Source organism: Corylus avellana, chromosome 1 (assembly GCF_965113065.1).
Source record: "Corylus avellana chromosome 1, dhCorAvel1.hap1.2, whole genome shotgun sequence".
NCBI lineage: Eukaryota > Viridiplantae > Streptophyta > Magnoliopsida > Fagales > Betulaceae > Corylus > Corylus avellana.
Genome location: NC_142490.1, coordinates 21402510 through 21419016, shown reverse-complemented (window position 1 = coordinate 21419016; position 16507 = coordinate 21402510). Strand labels below are relative to the sequence as shown.

Below are 16507 nucleotides of genomic sequence, written 5' to 3'. Positions count from 1 at the left end.
CACTAACACCATTTGCAGGGGGACCAAAATGCACTATGCATGCACTGCCTTGATGATGTCCTCATCCCATACAATAACGACCGCCCTATTTGGGTGCATTATAGGACAACTCTATTGTACGAGATTCTCGTCTTTGACGATGTCCATACCTAATATAAAGGATGCTTATGACAGAACTTGAATACAAAAATGAAAGCATCTCAAAAAGGTAAGCTGAGGAAGGGAACAAACATCAAATTTAAATAGATTTAAAACACAATAATCATATTGTCCGCTTCAAAGTAGCGGCAACAGGAAGATAGAACAAGTGGCAGCTTGTATAGAGTGCATATTACATATCAACCCACTCTTCCCTCCATCAATAATTACTATTAAACATAGGTCATAACCAAACTAAGGACAGTTGGTGGAGCACAATCCACTAATACAAGTATGAATAGGTTTTTCTTACAACAACAATGTGGTGTATCAAATACCTGCAATTATTATCCCCTTAATGCCATCTTGCTGCAGTTGTGAGAGAGGATGGAGGTGGGAAAGACCTAAATACTACATAAACTAAATTTAGAAATGGAGTTCAGTCATCCTTAACTGCCAAACTTTTAAGTCTAATTCTTCAAATCCCCAACTCCAAGCCTCTGAACTTCGACCTTGAGAGACTTGAGGTACTTGACAGCTTCATCTAGCACAGCAACAGTATTCATTTGATTGCCACCAGGTACCATCCCTCTCAGTGCCCTCACCATCTTCTTCATTTTCTGCCGTTTCCTTTCACTGTTGGAGCTGTCACCAGTGCCGGAGGACTCCTGAATAGAAGAAGAGTATCTATTCTTCTTGGGTTTCGAACCATAGTTTGAGAAAGAATCTGGAGATGTCCCTCCATAATCTCCATTCGTCCGTGCTGTGCTAACCTCTTCATCATCATCTTCTTCTTCTTGTTCATCCTCTTCAAAGCTCAATAATGCATCTATATCATCTGAATCTTCTTTGAAGGAAGATGATGTCTCTCTTTCCACATGATCAACTTCTTTCACCTCAAAATTGTCTTCAACATAAGTCCCAGGTATGTTTATGCCAGGGACATTGAATTTGTGGGCAATTGCGGGATGGAACATAACCTGGCTTCGCTGATCTGTTTGATCAAATATGATAAAATTCCTTGGGCAAACCTCAGAAGGTTGACATTCAACACCATGGAAGGGTGTCAGGTGCTTAGCATTCGAATTCAAGACTGCACCAACTGCAGATGCAACTGGAATGTGCATGTAACTATTCCCCACTTGATTTGCAAGAGGGAGCAGTGCATTTTTGCGGAAAAAATGTTGGTCACTCTGCATCGGTAGGCCTATTTCCTATTTAATTAGAAGTTTACAGAAATGAAGGTGTTCCCACTTTTGTACTGGCAGTTAAATTGGATGAAGGTTTCTAAGGTGACGAGAATACTAACTAGTAAATCAAGGCATCGAAAATCCGGAACAAGAGAGCAGGTTTTCCAAATAAACAGTTACCGCCATTAGTTCTTTCATCTCTGTCACCGCCTTCTTATGTATGGATGCAAACAAAGGCAGTCTGTCCCAAATCCCAGTGGACTACGTAACAAGTTTAAGCAACACTAGAAATAGTAGACTACGTAACAGGTTTAAGCAACTGACGGAAATACTCAGCCTGTAATGAAAATTAGAGGCAACATCAATAAATCAATTAAAATGTTCAAGACATTATAAAATCAAACAAATTGAAGCACATTGTTTGGGAGATGTCTCAATGAGGAAATTTCCTCTCGACTGCTTGAAGTCTTGATGGACTTAAAAAGGTAGGAAGATTGCAAAATGACAATTTTCACATTTCAGTCTTAAATCAAATTGTATATCAAAGTTTCTCAGTATTTCCATTTTCTCATTTGGATTTTGATTTCAAAGAGGCCCTAAACCATTTATGGGAAGAAGCAAAACTAAACCACCAGTTGTTTACAGCAGTAAACTTGTGGGCATGCAGCAAAAGCAATGGGGGAGGTTTGCTGTTATTCTTATAAAATCACGTATCTTCTTTTCCTCATCTTTACGTAATGATAATGAAGACCTCAGGAAATGCCAATTGAGCTATAACTCATTGACATGACTGTAATTCATGCACAAAAACCAAATAATGCATCTATTGGACAGCCATATTTTTATTTTCTTTTGATAAATATCTATTAGACAGCCATATTAATTACATAGACAAACATTCAATCTACAATCACCACAACATGTCTGAAACCTAATGGAGACATCTAAAGGTATCATGACACAACACTAGCCATGCAGTTATAACTCATGACATATCTGGAATGAAAGATGGCTGTCAGGCACTATCTAACACATTAGCCAAAACATGAACAATATGAAGGTTAAAAAGGACATATCATGTGGAATTAAACAAAACTTGGAAAATATTTCCCAACACCACCGTGACCACAAAAAGAAACTTCCCACCAGTATTTCATAAGCACTCCAACACATTCATATGAGGATTAAGAAATGTAAAAGAAAACAAGATAGCAAAATAGGAAAACAGATTTACCTGGCAAACTTGTATCAGTTGGTAGTATGTGATGATCCCGACACTCATTTTAATCTTCCCAACTTCTTTCACTGCTCGATATCTTTTTATGGTCACTCCAATGTACATTCTCAACCTTCCCACCAGTTTTAAGAGTAACAAATACCCGCTAAAAGAATTCGTTCAAAAACCACCCACAGTTTACCTATAGAAATCAGGGAAAACCCAGGTAAGCTCATCAGCCAAAAGAACAAGAGCAACATGAAACAAACATCCAATCAACAGTTGATACAAAACTAATAGCGTTCGACGTAGAGCACAGCATTCAAACTTCAGCTTTCGATTATTTCTACGGCTTATTTCAGCACGAAATAGAATCGTATAAAACTAAACCTATTTACTCATAATCTGTATCAAATCAAATAAATTGATTCAATAGAAACAAACTCTAATTGCCAAAATCCATAGAGAGAAAAGATAAAAGTCTCACCGAAACGAAAAAACGGAATTACAGAATGACACGAAAGAACACCACCAAGCGAACGGAGTTCATGTTGTAATTCACAAAAGTGGAAGCCCACATCATCTTGATTTGACTCCTTCAATCTCAATTCTACAACAAAATCCAACCCAGGCTTCTACTGCAAAAGGTCACAGAAAAACCAACAGTAAAATCGCAAGTCCACCTTAAGGGAAACAGAAAAAGAAGCAAACTCCGTTCGATTGCTGAGAAAAATCAATTAAATAACACTACAATACAGATCTCCAGCAACCAAACAGACGAGTAAGAAAGAATTTGAAAACAAAACCAAAATCAAAATCCATTAACATCCACAACAAGTTCTGATCTTAGATCGCAATCAAACCTAGGATTTCTGAAGCTCTTTCGGACAAATTCCCCTAGATTTGCGCTGAAGATCTACCAATTCAAGTCTCAGAAAAGAGAGAAAGTTTGAGAGAGAGAGAGTGAGAGAAAGAGAGTGGGTGGTGTTTGGATGCGTTTAATTATGGCGTGGGGGGTTTTATTGGGATGTGTGATAGGGTTCAGACAGGGAGGAGTTAATGCGGAAGATGGGAGCCGTTGGATTACGGGGTTGATCTTGGAAATGGCTTCCGTTTAAAGCGGAAAAGATGGGGGGCGTTGGATGGGAGCACGCGTGAAGTGGGAAGTGGGGGCTCGCGAGGTTTGACGGATGGGATGGGTGTCGTGGAATCGACACTTCCACGGAAATGCTTCGGCTCTATTATTGGCCCTCCAAGAGACTTGTCAATTACATCTCTACTTTACAAAATATTGGTAGTTTAACCGTTCAAGAAATTTTTTTTAAGTTGTTAGGTATAAAATAAAGTATGGGTTTGAATCTTGGAATAGAAATTTTTAGATTTCGTTAGATTATAGGTCAATTGGACTTTAATGAACTTAGAAAACCCATTAACCCTTCCAACGCAAATCACAATCTTAATAAATGTTGAAATATATAGGTTCATACCATGTTGAAATATATATATATATATATATAAAATACTAAAATATGAAAGAGAAAGAGAAAGAGAGAGCAAACGGAGAGATATGTGTGGACTACGGCCTCGTTTGGTTCGCGGATTGTCTAGTCCATTGGAAAAGGATTAGCTATCACTGGGATTAGCTACCACTGGGAATCGATTAGCTAGTCCTATTCCTTTGTTTGGTTGTAACGTTGGAATGGACTACCTAATCATATTCCTTCGTTTGGTACAGTGCAATATGTTGGTGAATAGGGGTGAAATTTAAAACCGCCTAACCGCAACCGCTATAACCGTTAACCGCTAACCGCCTAACCGCTACCCGCTAACCGCTTTTTTTTAAATATATATATTTTTTAAATATATATATTTTTTAAATATAATATATATATATATATATATATATATATATATATATATATAATAACAATAAGTTGTGAGTTTATGACTTTTTTTTGGTTGATTGAAATGGGCCTCAAGCTTCAATTAAGTTTAACCATATATGTTGGTTTTTTTGTTGCTTGTGAGTTTATGAATTTGTTTGTGTTTTATTTTATTTCTATGTGTGAGTTTATGAACTTGCTTGTGAGTTTATGTATAAGACTACAAGTGAAGTGATGATTTTGTTGTAATTTTTTTTTTATATTATATGATGTGTAGATTTGTAGAAGGTGGCCAACAAGATTTTGGTATATAGCAATTTTTAATGCTAAAATGGCTATGAAAAGGGAAAAAACAAATGTTTAAAATGAGAAAAAAAAATGTTTAAAGTGAGCCCAAACCCGGCCCAAAATCGATCCAAAGAAAAAAGCCCAAAAAAGCAGTTAGAAAAATAGCGGTTATTCCAAAGCGATTAACCGCTAACCGGGCGGTTAACCGCCTAGGCGGTTAACCGCTACCCGGTTAGCGGAGGCGGTTAGTAAAATTTACTAACCGCCTAGGCGGTTGCGGTTAGCGGTTTTAGCCACTAACCGCTAACCGCAACCGCTATTTCACCCCTATTGGTGAATGAAATTGTATTGTGATCTTATTTCCTAAAATACCCTTATAATATAAATACAATTTATATTAGGGTTAAATACTAAATTAGTCCCTAGGGTTTCATAACTTTATTTTTTCCCCCCTGGGGTTTCATTTTTATCACAGGAGGTCCCTGTGGTTTTGATAAGTGACCAAATTAGTCCATCCGTTAGTTGACTGTACGGACTGACACGTGGACCAATCAGAAGTCGACACGTGGCACATATATTAATTTTTTTTAATTAAAAAAAATATACTAAAAAAAAAAAAAAGAAAAATCGGAAGAAACTGGGGGTGGCCGAGTCACCCCCTTGGCAATTTGGGGGTGGCTCGGCCACCCCCATTCGGCCAGATGGGGGTGGCCAGGCCACCCCCATGGCCAAAGGGGGTGGCCGAGCCACCCCCAAATTGCCAAGGGGGTGGCTCGGCCACCCCCAGTTTCTTCCGATTTTTCTTTTTTTTTTTATATATTTTTTTTAATTAAAAAAAATTTTTTAAAAAATATATATATGTGCCACGTGTCGACGTCTGATTGGTCCACGTGTCAGTTTAACGGTCAACTAACAGATGGACTAATTTGGTCACTTATCAAAACCACAGGGACCTCCTGTGATAAAAATGAAACCACAGGGGGGAAAAAATAAAGTTGTGAAACCCTAGGGACTAATTTAGTATTTAACCCTTTATATTATTAAGGACTTTCATTCTTTTTTTTCTTTTTTTTTTTTGAAACATAAACAATTTTACTATAATTTTTTTTTTTTTAGTTATGTCATGTATATATAATTTTATATATATATATATATATATATATATATATATATATATATATATACACGCTTGAACATGTATGAATAACCTGTGTTCAAGTGTGTGTGTATATATATCAGTGTGATTTTTAATTCAATTATATATATATATATATATATATATATATATATATATATATATATAACTGAATTAAAAATCACACTGAGAAAGTATAGAGAGAGATAGAGAAACAGAATAAAATAAAAAAAACCCTAAACAGAATCAAAGAGAAACAATAGAAAGAATCAAAAGAAATAAAAAAATAGAAGAAAAATAAAAAAAAAAAACTCAGAAACGTTTTGGGTACATATATATACACACACACGCTTGAACAGGTATGAATAACCTGTGTTCAAGCGTGTGTGTGTATATATATATACGCTTGAACACAGGTTGTACGCTTGAACATAGGTTATATATATATATATATATATATATATATATATATATAATTGAATTAAAAATCAAACTGAGAAAATATAGAGAAAGAGAGATGGAGAAACAGAATAAAAAAAAATAAAAATTAATTTTTTAAAAAAAAAAATTTTTTTTTTAGAAAAAAAGCCTAAACAGAATCAAAGAGAAACGATACAGAGAATCAAAAGAAAAAAAAAAAAACAGAGAAACGTTACAGAGAAAAAAAAAAATCCAAGAAATAGAGAGATAATGAAATAACCAAGACACAAATAAGAGAAATCGAAGAGAAGAGAAGGGGAGAGAGATCGCTTGCGCAGAGAAGAGAGATCGTTGCTCTTTGAGAGATGGAGATCGTTTTGCAGAGTCTCCTTGAGAGATGTGGGTGCTAGAAGGGTGGGGTTTTTGTGGGCAATTTACACGATAATTTTAATCCCACAGGAAAGGATTAGCTAAGCCACTCGTTTTTGAGTGGCTTAGCTAACCCCGTGTATATAGGATTAGTAATCCCATGGGAATAACTATTCCCAGGAATAGAGTGTTACCAAACAAAGGACTAGCTATACCTAGTGTTAGCTAGTCCAATCCAAGGGTCTAATCCGCGAACTAAACGGGGCCTACATCTTATATATTCACTATATCAAACAATATTACATAACTCTTTATTTATAGAGAGACAATGAGTAGTGATCAAGAAACCTTAAAGTAGATTTAGACTAAATAAGGAAAAGAATAAACCTTACAAAGAAATATAATAATGGAGCATAAGAACATTTTAACATAAACAGAAATAACTTGTTAAGAAAAATATTAATAAACCTAATTTAAAAAATATAAAATATTCCGACAATAAATACTCAGCTTACTACACTTATTTTGTGTATGACTGGGTTTAATATTATAGCGGGTTTTATAAAAAAAAATAAAAAATAAAAAATAAAAAATAAAAAATAAAATTGAGTATTGGTCAAAATAATTAATGATTAGCTGTAAATCAAAGGATGACGATATTGGTGTCCAAACACTCAAAACATCTGATTTCATCAAGTTCAACTTTAAACCAAACTTTTTTGGGACTACAATATACTTCTATAGAATTTAGTGGAAAGATCAATCTCGTGGTTTTAGAATCTACGATTTTAATAAGGACCGGTGTACAAAATGCTTTTGAAATATTAAAGATAATGGTACATGTAAATGAGTAATGCTATAGATCACACCTACATGGTTTTAAGAAATTTATATGTACCATTAGCTCTAATATCTCGAATGAATTCTATGCACCGGTCCCTATTAAAATTGTATATTCTAAAACCACAAGATTGGTCTTTTCACTAAAATCTACATAAAATATAATGTAGTCCCCAAAAAGTTTGGTCCAAAGTTGAACATGTAGAAGCTAGCATAAAATTAGTAAAAGAAATTTGAGAGAAATCTGTTGGGTGGCTTTCTAAGAGAAATCTGAATGATTTTCAACTCGTCTTCACGCACAATACATATAGCGGTGAAAACTAGAGGCTAAAGACGATTAAGTAAAAAAAAAAAAAAAGTTGTCAATGCGTCTTATTTTAAGGACATGTGAACAAGTCAACCTACGTTACTTACCAAAAAAAAAGGGTTATAACTATTTCAACAGGTCTTCACGCACGGTATATACGGTGGTGACAACTAAAGGCTAAAGGCAATAAAGTAAAAAAAGGAAAAAAATTTCTCAAAAAAAAAAGAAAGAAGGAAAAAAAAAAATTAAAGTCATCAATGTGTCTTATTTGAAGGAAATGTGAATGAGTCAACCTAGTTTACTTACCCCAAAAAAGGTGTTTGCTTATATTAGATTTACATTTGTCTATTTAAAAGTAATTTTATTTAATAGACTATCGTATGATTCCCATACAACTGGAACCACGTGGAAAATCAACCATTATTATTATTATTTATTTGTATTGATTCAAAAGTTGAGTTTCACTGTCATATCATCAAGTTGTATGATAGTCGAATAGTAATCTAGTAACAAACATTACTCCTAGTTGAATACATATCCCAAAAATAAATATGCTATTTTATGTAGATGAGAAAATATAGAAGAAACGTAAATAAACATAAAATACATAAAAAATGAAAGAAGTTTGATGATCAAGTCCATCCCACTATTTTTTTTTTTTTTTTTGAAGAAAAATGCGTGGTATTCTATTTCAAAATCAAAGAGAAAGAACAAATTGCTTCATCAAAATAATATCACAGATACAATATGGAGAATTCTCCAACCATATCCTATCTATGACATGTTGCACTGCCATCTTTGCCATAAGATGTGCCACATTGTTAACTACCCGACCCACATGGCAACAGTTCCAGTCGGATAGTGATTGCAAGACCCGCCGCGTGTCCTTCACCAAGTGGCCAAATCGACTCCGATTTAACTCCTCAGAGTTTGCTGTTCTAACCACCTGCAGTGCATTGCCCTCTAGGATGAGATTCTGCACTCCTACGTCCATGGAAAGACTGGCAGCATAGTAGGACTATTAAGAGGAGAGGAATGCTACATTTAATCACACTTCTTTACATAATTTTTTCACACCTCTAGGTAGCTTTTAAAATTACCATCGGATCAAAATTCAATAAAGATCCATCTCCTATTCAATGTTAGTTTTAAAAGCTACCTGTGAATGTGTAAAAAGGTGAGAGTAGTGTGACATCATTCTTAAGGGGAATATTCATTAAACAAAATGTGACTCTTTTGTAGATGAGAAAATATAGAAGAAACATAAATATACATAAATTGCAGTAAAGGATCAAGTCCTTCCCACTATTAAAGGGAAGATTTATTTATTTTTTTAAAAAAGGGAATGCTACGAGAAAACTTGGTTGAAGTAGAACAATTATTTGTGCTAATCGTGGACCTTAATAATTGTCTAACTATATTCTTAACTCTTATATTTTTCACATTTGAGTTTCTTCATTTGAACATCCCTTTATTTTCTTTTATTCATTGGAAGTGTATCGGATTTATGAGTTACACAACAAAGAGACTTGTCAATTACATCTATACTTTACAAAATATTGGTGGTTTAATGGCTTAAAAACATTTTCAAAGTTGTTAGGTACACAATAAAGCATGAGTTTAAATATCGCAATAGAAATCTGTATGCCTGATTAATGTAAACAATTTTTGTGTTCTTATTGATATCTTGGTGAGACTCGGTCAGGCTCGTTTAGTTAGACTTGAGGAAGCGTTGAGGTTCTCATCTTCTATGTTGTTCTTGTGTGGCTCCTAGCAGGTAGATGATACCATGGTCACGCACAAGTAGAATAATTATTGTAAATTAGTCTTCCTCACTTGCTTTTTTTAATTAGAAAAGAATAAAGAATATTTAAAAATTGTAGGATAACAACTAAATATTACGCTCTTATTTTATTTGGTTGTGTGACAATGTCTATTAATTCTTTGATCAACCATGGTTAAACAAAAAATTTTAAGTGGATGGGCATTGCCATATCAATCAAGTAAAATAAGAGTGTAATGAATATATAGTACTTAACATTAGTCATAAATAATAAGGACATATTTAATATAGGTTCCGTTTGTTAATGTTTTTTAGAAGTTTTATTTTTATTTTTTTTATTTAAAAAAGTGTGATAATGTGACATTAAAATATGAAAATAGTTTTAAGTGTTTTATAGTTTTTGGTTGCTTATATATATATATATATATATATAAAGGGTAAAGTCCATTTAACTTCCTCAAACTACCATCCCAATGACAATCTACTTCTCAAACTATCAATTACGACAATTTACTCCCAAAACTACCAAAACAATGACAATGTACCCCCTAATGCTTAAAAAATGATGAAATTACTCCTATAGTTCAATAAGACAAAAATATCCTTAAAATTTTGAAAAAAAAAAAAAAATTTTAGTATTTTTGTTTTTATTTTAGTAAGGGTAATTTCGTATTTTGTTAAAATTTGGGGTATATTGTCATTGTTTTGATAATTTGGGGAGTAAATTGTCACAATTAATAGTTTAGGGGGTAGATTGTCATTAGAGCGGTAATTTGAGGGGATTAAGTAAACTTTACAAAAAAAAAAAAAAAAAAGAGAAAACTAAAATGAGAAGAAAAAAGTGTTTTTATTTGATAAATTAGTACAAAACTTTCCATTAGAGTTGTAAACCGTTCTTCAAATTATGTCAAAATTACTCTTTTCTCGTTTTGTTAAATGAGGAAATGAAATTTCGTTAAATAGAAGTCTTAAACATATTCAAAATTTATTCAAATCATTTCAAGAAGAGACGAGGGTTGGCATTTCGGACTTCTTTCTTCTTTTCGGGCCTATTCGAAAAAGAATTCACTACTTACAATATTTAATATATGAATAAGCAGAGTCTTAATTATAAGACAAATCGGTCTGTGAATATCAGAGACAATGCCACAGTGACAATGGCCCGCGACCTCTGACCGTGGAGTTCGGCGACTTCCGGGGAATAGAGGCAACTTCTGGCAACCATTGATGGTGACGACGGCATCTAGGGGCAGACATTTTTTACAATTCTTTATAAAATATATATATTTTATGAATTCGTCCCCCCAAAAATAATATATTTTTCCTACCAAAATTAACCTATTATGCGCTATTCTGTTTATATTCCTTTTCTCTTAGTCATCTTCCCTACATCTCTTTTTTTTTTTTTTTTTTTTTTTTTTTTTTTTTTTTTGAAACCCTACATCTCGTTTTTCCTTGCATTTTTATTTTTTAATTTTTTTTATGCAAAAGTGTGGAATATGGTGAAAATATATGTTTTTATTTATTTTTTGAGTGATTATTCTATAGTCATTTGGGTTTACAATATTTATTTTTGGTACTATTTTTTTTGAACTCTATAGATCGTGTTTCGTTTATTTTGCTAATTGTTTATATTATTGTGTGTTTGTGATGCTATGAGATTAAAATGTTTTTATTTTATATAAACAAACACAAACACACATAAAAATAAATTATATTTATTTATGTGCTTTTGTATTTATATAAGTCAATGTTCCTAACTTATCCACACACAAAAAAAAAAAAAAAAGAGTCCACCCCCACACCAGAAATCCTGGTTCTGCCCTTGACCATTGACCCATGGATGGTGGGTCGATGGCTTTTGGAGAAGTTCAAACTAGAGAATTGGTTCACATAAATAAAAAGAAAAAAAGAAAAAAAAGAAAATCATTTTATGAAGATTAAATGAGGTTTTTCTAATCAACCAAAAATATTTTCAGTTTAGTCAAGATTTTTAGTCATATCAAACGTCAAAAAATAAAGAAAAAAATTTTCTGAAAAAAGTTTTACATCAAAACAAAAGAGCCTTAATAGTAATTAAAAAAAAAAAAAAAAAAAAAAAAAAAAGAAGCTTTTTCACACATATGTGAAATCCTCTATTTCAATCATCTTAATAAACATTGTGGTTACATATCCTCTAGAGTGGCACATGACTTAGGGCCTATTTGAGTGTGAGTTTGAAAGATTTAAAAGTATATTTAATACTAAAAAAGTCTGTTTGAAGAAAAATGATTTGTTTGGTAAAAAAATTGAAAGCGATTTTAAGGGTCCAAAAAACCTGAAAATAGGCAAAACACACTTTCGTCACAAGCTTAAAAATGAAGCTTTTGCCAAAAAACGTTTTTTAACTTAAAAACTCTATTTATCAAACATGCTCTTACAAATGCTCTATAGCAAAAACCTAGTTTTGGTGGTATAAATTGTTCGAACTATAGCACATATGGTATCGGTAGTTAGTATTATGATTCATGATAATTCAATCTTTTTTATAATAAAGTAAGAGCTTTTCGTTTTATCTTTCATTTATCCTCACATAATGGTTGGCATCAGAATCTCTCCTATCGACAAACTTAGGGCGGCGGCATTTGGCTCGACTCCCATTCTTTTAGCTACATCGACTCTCTCTTTGTGTGACAAACTTAGGACTTAGGGCTCGTGAGCGTTTGAGTTTCGACAGGAGAGGGACGATTGTATCCAAAAGCTACAGAGAAAAAAAAAAAAAAGAAAAGAAAAGGAAAAATTGACTGCCAAGTTAAACATTAATCCCCTTTAATTTAACCTTACAAGAAATCAAATAAGTTCATGGAAGTTCATAGAACTCCACATCTTGAGTGAAAACTACATACATAAAAGCTCTAGAAAAAGCACCTTTTTAATGCATACATACACCAAAATAAAAGACTTCAAAGAAAACAAGAACCAAGGAACAGCAGATTATTGTGGTTTAAAAACACCCATATGGCATATAAAGTGCCTGCCTGCTAAGCATAGGTGCAGCAATCATTACCTGCAAAATAATTCAGAACCCAGAAAAGAAAATTTACTTTACATAATAAACATGGCAAAAAACAGTGAAATTATCACTATTTTTTGAAAAATGAAATGAAATCTAAAGTGAAATGAACACCATGCCATGAGATTACTTGGATCAGTGAAAGTGATGAGAGCAGAGCTGATGAAGTCACAGTTCCAGCTGTTTTGGCCCATCTGTTTGTAGTAAAGATTCATGACAACAGAAGCATGGTGCATGAGGGTGTTGGGTAAAAAGCATGGGCCTCCTTCTTGTATCAGCTTGCAATCTTTCAGTTGATCGCAGGAGAAGTTGATGTTTGCTGTCAGTTCTGCATCGCTTGAAGAAGGCTTGGCAACACACCAAGTACTATTCCCCTGCTACAACATTATAAGATGATGAAGTTCATGAGCCAGAAACTCTATATCTTTGGATGTTTTGGGGTTTAATGGTGTGAAATGTTTGGTCTTGGATATATTTGTACCTTTGCATCAGCATGCTTCAGAGGCCCTTCTGCCCAAAGACATAAACAAAGAGAGTGTAATTTGCATTACTTAAGCCAAGATCTCAAATCATTTGAAAAAAAACTACAAAAATTATATTGTGCAGAAAAAAGAAGTTGGCAGCAGATTCATGATAATTCCTTCCTGAACTTCAAGAAGGGAGGGGTATAATTATAAAGAAAAAACTCATTGAGAGATATACCACCATCTAGAATCAAACAAAGCATCACCAAAACATTGCCAAATTTGAGTAAAATAGTGAACTTTAATTTACTCCCATGCAGACCATTGAGGACCATATATAGTCTTTTTTTTTTTTAACTAAAAAGGTTGGAAGTAACGACCAAAATTCATTTTTTATTTGGGCGTAACCATAATAACACATTCTCATACGAAACTAATGACAAGAGTAACGTAGATGGTGAGAACCACGTGCACTCCAAGCCATAGCCTACCTACTCCCATCAAGACATCATTGTTATACTTTATGATCAGGAACAATAAAGCACATGTAACCAAAAGTTACTGCTAATTTTCTTTGGCTAATATTGCAGCTAGTTGCTCTTTACTAGAGGTAATACTAAAACTCATGATTTCCATTTCTTTGCCTCTGAAATCTCGCTGGTCGAACAAGCGTTACAGTAAACCCACCATGACAAAGGTATCAAAGAAGCAAAATCCTTTAACATAAAAAAAAAAAAAAAAAAAAAATATATATATATATATATATATATATATATATATATATATATATATATATATATATATATATATCCCTACCCCATTCAGATAACTACAAGAACTAATTAACAAGATGAAGAAAAAAAAATAGGCATCATAATCAAGGAATGGCCCTTAGATACAAAGTGTATAGACAAGATTAAGTATAAAGTTGCTACTCTAAAAAGCCAAAAGAGTGATACTTTTACCTGAATTGAGGGACAAAAGCAGAAGGAAAAGGAGGGGAATGGAAAGTGAAAGAGCTGATTTAGCCATCTCTGTGAATGCGATTGTATGAAGATTCTGAAAAATCAATTAAATAATGGTGGGGGTTCACACATCACATACATATATATAGTCTATAGATGATCACTAAATTGATATTCCCAGACTTAAATTTGTTTCTTCTACGCCCAATTTCAACCAATTATTAATCTATTTTAAACGGAAACAGTGTGAAAGTAGTCAAAACATCCTTGGCAATAAAACTTAATTTCCTAAATGTTCAACGTACGGTTGTTTTAATGGGAAATCTTTTGAATCAGAAGATGAAACGAAGGGGAAGATCCATGGCTGTAAAAATCACCTACGCTCGTGCTCACAATAGGGTTGTGTCAGATCATGACAGGCAGCAAGATATATGTAAAGGGTCTATATAAATGGTGGGACGTGGTCAAAGTCCACGCTATGGTTTAGAATGTAACTTATTTTAGTCAATTTTAACGTCAGTTAGTCACTAATTAAAATTAATATGGTATTTTAATTAAGTAACGGTAGAGTGGCTGGCTGGAAAGACATTGATCAATAACAGTAACGGTCACGGCCAATTATCTATCCAATGAAATAAATACATCAAAATAATAGGTCTTGATGATAAGGTTTTACCGAAGTGGTTATTGAAATTAATAGATCTTGATGATAAGGTTAGCAAAGCAAATGACAAATTTTTCAATAATCATGTGCTTTTTTAGTTTTATTAAAAATGCTCGCCAAATTAATAACAATCACGCGTTTTCCAGTGTTGATGTCATATAGGGGTGAAAGCAATTAATAACCCTAATAGCCACTAACCATTTTTTAAAAGAAAAAAAAAAAAAATCAAAACAAGGTTGTATATATGGTAACACGAGCAGTTTTTTATTTAAACTTTTCTCTTAAGTTTAAACAAAAAACTGTTTGTGGAAGAGAGAGAAAGCCTTAAACTAGATAGAGAAAGAGTAATTTTGTTTAGAAGTTGGACCAAAGTTGGGTTTGAGTTGTGGCTGTATCACATCTCTTTATATATATATATATATATATGTGTGTGTGTGTGTGTGTGTGTGTGTGAAAACCGCTAACCATAACCTCATAGGCTATTAGCGATTTTTTCTAACCGCCTTCGAAAGTGATTAGCGGTTAGTAACCGCCCGTCTTTTCACCCCTAAAGGCAATTTAAAAAACAAAATTTATACAAAATGGTTTACTTAAAAAATAAAGAAATATTTTATGAGGGATTGATTAGATCGAGTCTTAATTAAATGGTTTGCTTAAAACATTTCCGTTGGTTTGAGTCTTAATTAAATCTTGATCTTTATAATCAAACATGATACTAATTGTTTCATATATTGCCATAAACTCTTTTTTTTTTTTTTAATCAAAAAAGAAAAAAGAGGGATTGATTAGATCGAGTGACTATTCTACTTGGACATGACCATAGTAGTATTGGCTCGTTGGGAACTTCACAAGGGCTTAGACTATAAGAGCCGTATGAGCTCATTCAAGTCTAATTGAGTTATAGCCTGACACAGCTCTATAAGAATATTTGTAGGACCAAAAAAGAATAATACTAATTAAGTTTAAAAATTTTCATTATGGGAGTTGAACCCTAGCCTAATACTTGTCTAACCACTTAAGAATTTCCTTAAGATATATGACCATAACTTGCCTATTATTTTTTCATGACTATGCACTTTTACAGTTCACCAAGTCTTTTACATGATCCGAAAAATTTTAGCAAAACAAACATTTTATTTAAGTGATGTGAGATGATATATGGGCGTTAGTAATTGGCATTGTTGGAAAATTTTTATTTATTTTTGGCTTTCTTTCTCTAGTCATGTTGACTCTCAGCGGATGAAGGGTTCTTCATCCTGTTGTCAACACCGACCTTCTCTAATCGTAGCACAGTAGCACTACCAAGCTCGTTTGCATACGGTATTACCATTTTGAGGGAGTTTGGCAAAATTTGGCGAAAAACTTTCTTTTAGCAAGATCGGTTAGGAATGCTCTAAATGATGTTATTCGATATTAAAATTAAAAGTGACAATTTGAGTTCGCATATATATTGGGTTTGGGCTGTGTCAAGATATGTGTATAAGGCTATATTGGTTAATTTTAACTTTTTAATTTTGTATTGAATTTGTATCGGAGTTCTCGGTCATGTAAAAATTAGTTGTCATTATTGTTGTGATGTTACAAATATTGGTTTTTATTTACCTATTGATTTTTTGACCATTTGATAGTAAGATCCATTAATGAGTTTTTATTGGGGAAAAATCAGATTTATGGTTTATGACCATTGGGCAATAAAAAAACTTTTACAAGCTATTTTGTTTTTTACTATTGGTTTTATTGTATTCTTTTTACTGATGGTTTTTATTACATTAAAACCATTTGTCTTCAACGTA

The 16507-nt window shown here is 33.1% G+C and overlaps 2 protein-coding genes across 2 annotated transcripts; both read right to left on the bottom strand.

Moving 5' to 3' along the window:
- Nucleotides 1–222: 222 nt before the first annotated feature.
- On the bottom strand, nucleotides 223–1631 carry LOC132172060 (basic helix-loop-helix (bHLH) DNA-binding superfamily protein). Its single transcript, XM_088513945.1, has one exon. It carries the CDS (start codon nucleotides 1335–1337, stop codon nucleotides 609–611), a length of 729 nt encoding a protein of 242 aa, XP_088370071.1. The 5' UTR covers nucleotides 1338–1631; the 3' UTR covers nucleotides 223–608.
- A 10958-nt stretch (nucleotides 1632–12589) lies between these two features.
- Nucleotides 12590–14117, bottom strand: LOC132169420 (glucan endo-1,3-beta-D-glucosidase-like). The gene is made up of 4 exons (XM_088514120.1): nucleotides 14051–14117; nucleotides 13103–13131; nucleotides 12752–12995; nucleotides 12590–12615 (listed from the first exon to the last, which is right to left on the bottom strand). The coding sequence occupies exons 1-4, from the start codon at nucleotides 14115–14117 to the stop codon at nucleotides 12590–12592; spliced, it is 366 nt and encodes a 121-aa protein (XP_088370246.1).
- Nucleotides 14118–16507: the final 2390 nt, after the last annotated feature.

What these genes read in the sequence shown, in the direction of transcription:
- LOC132172060 (XM_088513945.1), bottom strand. Translation starts at nt 1,337, where the DNA reads ATGCAGAGTGACCAACATTTTTTCCGCAAAAATGCACTGCTCCCTCTT.
- LOC132169420 (XM_088514120.1), bottom strand. Translation starts at nt 14,117, where the DNA reads ATGGCTAAATCAGCTCTTTCACTTTCCATTCCCCTCCTTTTCCTTCTG. An exon ending in GCTTTTGTCCCTCAATTCAG is followed by an intron (nt 13,132 to 14,050) that starts GTAAAAGTATCA and finishes GTCTTTGGGCAG; the next exon opens with AAGGGCCTCTGAAGCATGCT. An exon ending in TGAAGCATGCTGATGCAAAG is followed by an intron (nt 12,996 to 13,102) that starts GTACAAATATAT and finishes ATGTTGTAGCAG; the next exon opens with GGGAATAGTACTTGGTGTGT.